Consider the following 10,795-nt stretch of genomic DNA (forward strand, 5'->3'; position numbering starts at 1 on the left):
AAGATTTAGTGGTTATGAGATTTTAGCACAGTTAGATACATTACCCCAGGTGACATTTAGTAAGCATCCACTACAACAAAAACATTAAAAGACAACGGTTTAAAATCGTTGTCGTAGGCCCTTTAAAACTGTTGTAATTGGCAGTGTTGTTAAATGTGCGATAAAAGGCAACGGTTTAAAATCGTTGTCTTTGACCACATTAGACAACAGTCATGCAACGGATTTAAAGTGTTGTCTTTTAATACCAAAGACAACAGCTCTGTAATAGTATAAAACCATTGTAATTGCCAGTTTAGCAATCATTTTGATCGCAGATATGCTTTTGACAACAAATACACTGTTGTCTTTCTTCAAAATTTAGTTTAAAACCATTGTCTTTATATATACTTTTCACAACGGTTAAAAAATCATTTTCAATGTTGATTAGAAAATGTATCGCGAATAGATAAAATATTTTTTTGCACACAAACTAGTACAACATATATACATTCACAAAACCATTTTCAACATATATACATTCAGTTGTCTTTAATACATTTCTTGTCTCAACCAAAAACTGGTACAACATATAGGTACATTCACTTAAGTTAAGTTTATAAACTTCTACAATTACTACAAGCTATCCAAACATGACCACAAGTAGTATCCAATCATGACAACCACAAAAGATGAAACCACAAAATTAAGTTTATCAGACCACAACCATGAAAATTAACTTGTCCTTTTCTGAATAGATCAAGTCAGGATGTGCAACAATCTTCACGTACTGGTTTTTTTTCTGCATGTAGAATTTCATAGACTTAGCTTGCAAACCCAACTTTCTCCCTTTTCTGAAAATAAAATATAGTTAAAGCCATAGAAAAGTAGAAACATGCATGTATAAACTGATAAACATTGCAAACTGATAATTGAAATGGATAATCTAATAAACCACTACAAACTAAAGTGATAATTGAAACAAACAAGCCCCAAAAGTAGAAAACCAAATTATAAACTTCTTGCAGCTTTGCATCTTTTGCACAGTAGAAACCAAATTGTGAAGTACATAAATCTGGACCTTCTGAAATGTTGAAGTAAAAGAATGGCCAAATAAGCACGAGAAATGTTGCCGCTTCACATTTTCATGACTAGTCAAACAAGTGAGCACGAAAAAAGTTGATGAATATATAAACTTGACATTATATCTTAAACCATGTATTATGTGAAAGCAGCTAGAATAGCTAACAGCAGCAACAGAAAGAAGGAATCATAGAGGAAGTCATGTACCTTATGTCTTAACATTACAGCAGCAACACTCTAGTAAGATCTCAAAGCTTTTTTTTTTTTTTTTTTTAATTTTATGGAAAGGTTTCTTATAAAATGAAAAACCATACTAGAAGGGGGGCCCAACCTTACCTTCCAGTATAGCTTATTTACAACAACTCCAGCCATGTACATTAATCTCTATAGTAATGCAGAAATTCCAGTACTACTCCTTGTCATCACATAATAACCGAATAGATCCACATGCACAAGGAGATCCACCAAACCCTATCAAAACCAATATTTTCCAACCTATTCCACTTCTTGTTTAAAACAACGACACCCAGCATTATCAGCGGACTTCAACCAGCTTCTCAACTCGAAAAGCAACACCCAACAGCAAAAACTAAGGAATTCAATAGAAACTTCAGCTCCACAAAATCTCAATTTTTCTGCACGCGATCTTGCATCAGCAACTAGCAGCAACCCATATTGACAATTACAGCAAATCCAACAAAAACAGCTCACTTACACCAAATACCAACAGCTTACCATTCCTAGCAAACATTCACCGCTTAACATTGTTGGTGCAACCTTAGGTCAAGGTTGACCTGGTTGACCTGACTCGAGTTGACCTGACTCGAGTTGTATTTTGATGTTTGACTTAGGAAGATTGTTGGTGCAACCTTAGGTCAAGGTTGACCTAGTTGAGTTGTATTTTGATGTTTGACACTCGTGGAAGAGTTGTATTCTTGATATGGGACAAGAATAGATGTTTGGGAGATTATTGGTGCAACCGTAGGTCAAGGTTGACCTGGTTGACATGATTCGGGAAAGAGTCCAAGTATGGAGACTTGGCAACGGAAAAGTCCAAGCAGAGTACTTGGCACTGGAAAAGTCCAAGCAGGGAGCTTGGCACGCGAAAAGTCCAAGTGTGGAGACTTGGCACGGGAAAAGTCCAAGTATGGAGACTTGGCACTGGAAAAGTCCAAGTATGGATACTTGGCACGGAGAAGTCCAAGCAGGGAGCTTGGCACGAGGGAAAGTCCTAACTGGGATGTTAGGTAGGTGGAAAGTCCTGGTGAGTGAAGCCAGGCAGTGGGAAAGTCCTAACTGGGATGTTAGGCAGTGTGGAAAGTCCTGGTGAGTGAAGCCAGGCAGTGGGAAAGTCCTAACTGGGATGTTAGGCAGTTGGAAAGTCCTGGTGAGCGAAGCCAGGCAGTGAGAAAGTCCTAACTGGGATGTTAGGCAGTGTGAAAATCCTGGTGAGTGAAGTCAGGTGAAAGTCCGGGTGAGTGAAGCCAGGCAAGGGAAAATCCAGATGGATCAGGGATGATCGGATATCTGGTGTTGAGGAAAGTCTAAGTAGGTCAAAGGGATTGACCAGACACTTGGCGGGGAATTCTAGCAGGTCAAGGGAGTGACCAGATGCTAGGAATGAAGTACCAACAGGTCAAGGTTGACCGAATGTTGGTTTGGAAGGCTTGAGACTTGGTTTGAGCAAAAACCAAGTCACTAGTTATCTGATCGGTCTGGTGACCGATCAGTAACCGATCAGTGTGCTACTGATCGGTATCTGATCGGTCTGCAGATCGATCAGAAGGTGATCAGTAGCCGCGAGAAAGACGCCTGATCGGTCGTGGCGACCGATGAGGAGACGATGTCGCGGAAGAGCTTCAAAGCCAAGAGTTGGGATCGGTCTGTGGACTGATCCAGCTGTGGCCTGATCGGTCCACAGACCGATCAGACCGATCAGCACAGGGCCTGATCGGTCCACAGACCGATCAGGGTTCTAGCCGTTGCAACACAACGGCTAGTTTCTTCGCTGTTTCTTCTTCGCAGGTATAATAAAGGAGACAAGGGCATCTTCTGTGCTATTGCTTCTTTCTCTTCTCTTCTGCTACAGAGCTGCTGTTCTGGTGCTTGAGCTTTGTTGAGCTCTTCTTCGCAAGCTTCGCGTGAGCTTCTTCCTTCGGCTGGGACTCCGACTGAGCTGCTGCTGTGGTTGGCGTCTGAGAAGCTGTTGCTTCTTCAACAGTCGACAAGAAGGCAAGGGTTGTTTACATTTGCTGTGTATTTACTTCTTGCTTCTCTTGTATTTGTACTCCTTATCTTGCTGTTGCAAGAAGTAGTTGTGGCGAGGTTTCTCCACCCATAAGGAGCTCATATTTAGCCGGTTCTCCGGGGACTCATCCACCGACGGATTGGTAGGCTTCGTCCACCTTACGGACACGCCGAGGAGTAGGAGTTCATCTCCGAACCTCGTTACATCGGTTTGTTTTTCTTCTCCTTAGTTTCTTCCTTGTATTTCCGCTGCGACTAACCCTAACTGTAGGAAGAACGCGAGAATTTGGGGCGGCTATTCACACCCCCCCTCTCTAGCCGCTTACGAAGGATCCTAACAAACATCTCTACAATTAAAACCTCCATCACCATCGAGCTTAATTAAAATAACCATAATAGAGCCAGCTACATGTCCTAAAATTCACAAGATAAAGCACTTCAAGTGTTTCAGTAACTTGCCCTTCATCATAGAAATTCCAGATTCTTCTCTTTTCTGCCACCGTTCAGTTTTCCAATCTTCATGCTAACCTGGTTTTGAAGACAACCGAATATATGGAAGACCACTCTTATCCAAATTACAAATTCCACGAAGCCCCTTATCAATCTCATGATTATAGCATATTCTTTCTGTATACTGATCAAAAGGAGCATTCAATCCATCATCAAGTGAAATGAACGCTTGATTAGCAATTTGGTCAGCTGCTGCATTAGCCTCTCTGTATACATGAGAAAACCATACCTGATACCTGCAAATAATACATTTGATTTTACGCATCAGATTACGTCATTCCCATGAAAAATAAGAAGCTGATATAATTTTCAAAGCTATCAAAGAATCAGATTCCAGCCAAATCGGAAAGAACTGTTTTTCTACACATAATTCCAAGCCTTTAAGGATTGCCATCAATTCTGCCCTAACATTCGACCCCCTACCAATTAGTCCATACTTTACCAACATAACGTTACCACTATGATCTCTTATAATGACTCCAAAAGAAGATAGACCTGGGTTCCCCTTCGAGCATCCATCCGTATTCAACTTGAACCAACCAACCTTTGGTTTCTTCCACGTCACCACTGAGATGGTATTAACAGTTCTTGGTTTCACCAGCAACCCCATGTTTTGAGCCGCCATAATAAAACCCTTCCAATGACTTGGTTTAATGATCCCCGCAGCTATACCAGTAATAACATATTGGGAAACATTCCAAATGATCTTTTTAGCTACTATTCTTATCCCACGATGCTTAGCATCATTTCGTGCACACCATAGAAACCAAATAATCAAGAATGGGATAGCCTCCCTAATATGACCTCCATAAGACCAATACTGCCCACTTCTCCAATTTTCAAAAACCAAAAACCTAAAACCTATCGACACCAAACAATTGAGCAAAATACCTCCACACTTCTAATGCAATCGCTCCATGATAGAACAAATGATCCCAAGACTCCACAAAATCACAACAATAACATTTTGAAGCTAGGTAAACTCCCCTCCTTTGCAGCACTTCATCCACAGGTAAACGTTTCCTAAGAAAACGCCAAACAAAAACGGAGATATTTGGGAAAATAAGCTTACTCCATACTGCTCTCCAGACAGCTTGTTGTTGCCCAACTCCAGCCTGTTGCTGGTCTTTCCAGGAACCCTTCCAAGCAGATTTCATAGTAAACTTTCCATCCAAAGATGACTTCCATACTATACAATCCCTAACACCATTTTGTACAACCTCATCCACGTTTTCTACCTCTCCAGAAATTCCCCCAGGCAGAGCAACCTCCTTAATTTCATCAACAATTTGTTCCGGCACACAACTTTGAAGCTTCTCTACATTCCAGCCTGAATTACAAATAAACTCGACAATTCTACTATCTGGATTGCCAAGAATTGGACACAAAAGGTAAAGAGGACCACTATCCAACCAATTATCATACCAGAAATTAATTTCTCCATTTCCAATAATCCAACCTATATTATTCTCTCCATAATTCCGTAACTTCACAAGCCGACGCCAATATGGGGAAGCATTTTTCTTTAAAGAAACCACACATGGAGAGGCATCACCACAATATAACCTAGACATAAAAATTGCCCAAAAAGATTTTTGCTCCCTAAAACGAAACCAAAATTTCAGAGTAAACACCATCGCAACATCCGAGAGCCTTCGTATCCCCAAGCCTCCTTCCAGTCTTGGTCTACAAATATCATCCCAACTAATCCAATGTGGCTTCTTCTTGGAGCCCAGAGAACCCCAAAAGAAATTAGCAAATATCATTTCTAACTGATGGAGAATAGATAAAGGAGGGAGCAAAACCTGCATTAGATAGAGAGGCACCGAGCACATCACACTTTGAATAAGCATGAGCCGACCTCCATGAGAGAGCTTAGAGAGATTCCAACCAAGCAGCCTTGCCCTCACTTTTTCTAAAAGAGGCTGAAAATAAATTGCCTTTCGATTGCCAGAGAATAAAGGCACACCCAAATATATAATCGGAGTGGTACCTTCCTTAAAACCCGTAATACTTGCAATCTGACCCCTTCTATCAATAGAGATCGATTTTGAAGGATAGAACGAACTCTTGGCAGCATTTACAGATTGGCCCGAAGAGGTCATGTAAAAATCCAAAAACGTTCGAATCCTTTTAACACAATTTATTGAGCCATTCATCAAGATTAAAATATCATCCGCATAAGCTAAATGAGAAATCCTCATAGTACATCCAGATTCAAAAAACATTTGAGGATATTTAACAAATAAGCCATCCAAACCTCTTGATAAGAATTCTGCCATTATAATAAAAAGTAAAGGAGAGATAGGATCACCTTGTCTTAACCCCCTTTTTGACTGAAAGAAACCAGACAGTTTCCCATTAATTCTCACCGAAAACCAGGAATCACTAATACATCTCTTGATCATATCAATAACCTTGTCAGAAAAACCAAAAGCAGCCATAACTCTAAACAAAAAACTCCATTGGATTCTATCATATGCCTTAGCCATATCCAATTTCAAAATTAAGTTCCCTCCTCTAATATGATAGTTCAACTTATGATTGAGTTCTTGTGCTAGCAAAATATTATCAGAAATTAGTCTTCCAGCCACAAAACCACTCTGTGATGGAGAAATAATTTTATCCAGCATCAATCTCAACCTGTTTGCCAACAATTTAGATACAATTTTATTAGAAACATTGCATAAACTAATTGGTCTAAACTCTTGCCAACACTGCACATTGTCAACTTTAGGGATAAGCACTATTGTAGTTGCTGCCATGCCTTTCGGAAGAGAACCCCCTTGAAAAAAATTCTACAATAGCTTGGTACAGATCCTCCTTTATAACATCCCAGCATGCCACATAAAAAGCTGCAGAGAAACCATCCGGACCAGCTGCGCTGTCTTCACTTATCTCCCATACCACTTGTTTCAGCTCCTCAATAGATGGTAATGCTGACAAGGCTTGGTTCTCTTCCAAACTCACCAACTGTGGAATGGCGTCCATATCTACAGAATCACACTCGAAATCCTCCCCTGTTAAAAGTTCTTCAAAGAAACGAACTCCAAAAATTTGGATAAGATTATTATCCTCCAAACAAACTCCTTCGTCCCAAATCCTGAATATTCGGCTTGTCATCCTCCTTTTCCGTACCAAATTATGGAATAGTTTAGTGTTCCTTTCACCTTCTCCAAACCATTTCACTGCCACTTTTTGTTTCCAAAACATTTCTTCCATATCTAATATGTGAAACAAAGAAGCTTGACATTTAGCCATATATATTTTATTCTCTAACGTTGGGGAGCTATCAAAAGCCTTTTCTGCCGACTCAAAAACCTCTTCAGCCTTCTTTACATTCTCAAAAATATTACCAAATACCTCCACATTCCACCATTTCAAATGTGTCTTCAACCTTTTAAGCTTGAATTGAAATTTCTGAAGTCCAAAACCTGAGCACGGTAACATCCAATTCAGTCTTACTGTAAGAGGAAAGTTGTGGTGTTTAATCCACATTTTTTGAAACCTGAATGAAGCCCTTGGCATAGTAAAGCTAGGGAAAGAAATATATATAGGGCAGTGATCTGAAGCTGCCCTACTTAAATGCTCCACCCTTACCATATGTTTCTGTTCTCCCCAACATGTTGATACCAAAACCCTGTCCAACCTCTTCCATACTTTGCCATTTGTCCACGTGAATCTATCACCCACATATCCTGCATCTAGAAGTCCAGCTAGCATAATAAAATTATTAAATTCATTTGTGGCGCCAGGCTTAGCAAGAGATCCTGCCGAATGCTCACTAACATCTGATATTACATTAAAATCACCACCTACTAGCCAAAATGCATCCATTTCCGGTTTGACAGCCATAACCTCATCCCATAATTTCCTTCTTTCAACTCTATCACACTTCGCATATACCACAGTTACCAATATAGATATAGGAAAATTAGGAGAACAAATTCTGAGATGCAAAAATTGCTCATTATCCATCAGCACAGTACAGATTATTGAATAATCATACAGAAACCAAATCTTACCAGCACAATTAGAAATAGCACCATCAAAGCCCAATCTTCTAGTAATGAAATTAACATCAAGTGGGATAAATGGTTCCAGAATTCCCATAAAATTAATATGGTGGACCTTCTTCAGGTAAATTAATCTTCTAAGAGAAGCATTATTCCCTATCCCCCTTATATTCCATATTAAACCATACATTTAGGAATTAAAGGACGAAGGAGCTTTAAGTACCTGAGCCTTACTTCTAGTAACCATTCGGCTAACTCCAGGTGGTACGACCATAGTAGATGTTTTCCAAAGAGGGTCTTTCACGTTAGAAGCTAGCGGGAAAGATGAAGACCTCTGTAAATCCACCGCCTCTCCATAGTCAGAATCATCCTCCTCAAACGACTTAGAAATATCATTCCTCTCAACTTCATCCTTCAAATTTTCCCCAGCCATATCAGAAATCCCAGAATCCACAGCTGCATAAGCTTCAGTCCTGAAGATAGGATTATCATCCATTTCCTGTATACTTGCCAAACACGTTGGGCTAGTTTGATTCTGCAGAGCAGCCACGCATCCCCCTGCTAAAAACTTCTGCCCTGGTTTTATTACAGTCTGACCCTTTCCATCTAAACCTGAGCAGCCAATTTAGGACATGTAGTCTCCTTCAGAAATGGCACCTCCAGATTTTGAACTAAAGTACTACCTTGATTAACTTTTGCAACCTGTTGACCTGCCTCCTTTTCTAACAACCCAACCACAGTTTTACCCTTCCTTATTCCCGCCTTTAATGTCTTGACCTGATTAATAACAGGAACCGGATCTAAATCAGCAACCAAATGCACATCTAACCCATCTACCTTTTGTTCCTCAACTTCAAAATTCTTCCCTGCCAATTCATGCTTCCCCTTTAAATCACCCATGTCCCCTCTACACCCAGAATCCACATCAGCCACTGCTTGCTCAACCACCTTTTCAACACTTCCTTTTTTTTCCTCGTCCAAATCTGCCAGACAATTAAAACTGTTTCCTTGAGCTTTAACAAAATTAGAGTTAATAGCTTGTTCTTTTGAAGCACCTTTCTTTTGTATCCAAACTTGCCTTTCAACCCTCTGAATGTTACCATCCAGTGTCTCAGTATGAAAATCAGAATCCACCTTTTCTATAACAGCTTCATTCCTTTTGTTTAACTTCTCCCTTAAATTCTCCCCACCAGATTTAGGTCCCACTGTCGAACCCCACCCTGCTGGTTTCACATTATTTCCACTTGCATGACATTCCTCAACCGAATGGCCCAGATGCAAACACTGAACACAGTAACTTGGATGTTTCTCAAATTCCACTCTTTGTAGTCTCTTTTCCTCTCCTATACCAATCCAGAAGTCTTCAATCTTTGGTTTAAGCAAATCAATTTCCACACACACCCTTGCTACAAATAGCCTTGAGCAGTCTGCTGTAGCTTCATCAATTTTAATTGGCTTCCCAATGATGCTGGTAGCAGAAAAAAGTGTAGCCTTGCTGAACATGTGAATTGGAAGATCAGGAAAACGTATCCACACTGGAACTACTGAAGATTCAGCTGTATATGAGAAATATGGTGTCCATTTGAATATTCTCAAAGGCACACCTCCAATAAACCACACTCCTCTAATCCATACCCGAGCCATGTCCTCACTCGATGTGAGGTGCATAAAAACATAACCAGATCTAAGAAATCGGATATTAAAAAAGCTCGAAAGACCAAGATTTTGAAAAGCTTGAAGAACCACCGCATAAGGAGGACGAGATCCAGAAAATTTTCCAATCAAAGAAAACTCAAATGGTTTGGCCAACGATGAGACTTCTTCTTCCGTATAAAAGATACCTGGCTTACTATTATAGATGATTGCTGGTTTAAAATCCTCTCCAACGCCCTCAAAGTTCTTCTTAGATGCTCGAGGGGAAAGTGGCCTCAGCGCCGCTGCATATGATGCCCTAGAAGGTACCTTATCCGCCTCGTATAAAGATTTAGACGTCGCATTTTCTGGATCTGCCCTCACCGCGGCAGAAGTTTGGCGAGATGTAGAAAGAGGAGGAAAATGGGAAGGATCTATAGCCGACGGCATAATGCTGTCGGCGACCGACAACACAACGTTGGTTGAACAGACCCTAGCAATCGGCGTGCCGCGAGGCGGTGGAGGAGGCCTGGAAGGGTTCCAAGCGCATTTTCTGGATCGATTGAGAGCTTATGTCGCACGCATAGAAGCTTTTCCAATCGATCAATTGATCGATTGTGAATCTCCAATCTATCGAGCGATCGATTGGGAATAGGTTGAATTTCTTGCGGGATCACAAGAAAACCTGAATCGATTGATCTATCGATTCAGACTATTTCCAGACCGATCTCAAAGCTTAAGGATGTGAAGTTTACATAAAAATCACAAAGCAGTATACGAAACTAGTTTCAACATTATTTCTATAAAAAAGCAAGAACAAACTAATCCATTAAACCATTTAAATTGTTAATCACTTTATGCAATCCAGAATATGATTTTCTAAACTGATAATTACTACCACCTAAACTTACAATCACTACAAACTTAATTAACTGATAATCTGACAAGTGTGTTAGTACTACAGAAATGTGTTTACCAGCAAATGATATATAAGTTTGAACATCTCAAAATCTTAAGATGTTGGAAATCACTTCATGCATTCCAGAATAAGAATAATAATAAAATAGAGATGTTCTACCTAGATGTCCTACACACTAAAGTTTTAATAATCATGATGTTTCCAGGGGTATATCTGTTAGGATTAGATTATGTAATTTGCATTATATGCAAATACTTTCCGAATAGATCAAGTCATTGTATGACTTTACATACCTAGTCATAAATATAGTCTTGTATGCATTCTGCTCACTCAGAATGCACTTCATCAATTTTTTCTTTGGAGTACTGTGTTTTGATGAACCTACAGAGGTTGGGATTTCCACTTGGCCAAG

The 10,795-nt window shown here is 40.0% G+C and overlaps 2 protein-coding genes across 2 annotated transcripts; both read right to left on the reverse strand.

Moving 5' to 3' along the window:
* Positions 1-484: 484 nt before the first annotated feature.
* Positions 485-9,914, reverse strand: LOC122024333. The gene is made up of 2 exons (XM_042582946.1): positions 5,622-9,914; positions 485-830 (listed from the first exon to the last, which is right to left on the reverse strand). The coding sequence occupies exon 1, from the start codon at positions 9,912-9,914 to the stop codon at positions 8,439-8,441; it is 1,476 nt and encodes a 491-aa protein (XP_042438880.1). The 3' UTR covers positions 485-830; positions 5,622-8,438.
* On the reverse strand, positions 692-8,328 carry LOC122023198. The gene is made up of 9 exons (XM_042581279.1): positions 8,056-8,328; positions 7,417-7,947; positions 6,632-7,236; positions 4,781-6,459; positions 4,170-4,677; positions 3,835-4,052; positions 3,667-3,720; positions 964-1,060; positions 692-830 (listed from the first exon to the last, which is right to left on the reverse strand). The coding sequence occupies exons 1-9, from the start codon at positions 8,326-8,328 to the stop codon at positions 692-694; spliced, it is 4,104 nt and encodes a 1,367-aa protein (XP_042437213.1).
* Positions 9,915-10,795: the final 881 nt, after the last annotated feature.

The sequence above is a fragment of the Zingiber officinale genome, chromosome 9B (assembly GCF_018446385.1).
Source record: "Zingiber officinale cultivar Zhangliang chromosome 9B, Zo_v1.1, whole genome shotgun sequence".
Classification (NCBI taxonomy): domain Eukaryota; kingdom Viridiplantae; phylum Streptophyta; class Magnoliopsida; order Zingiberales; family Zingiberaceae; genus Zingiber; species Zingiber officinale.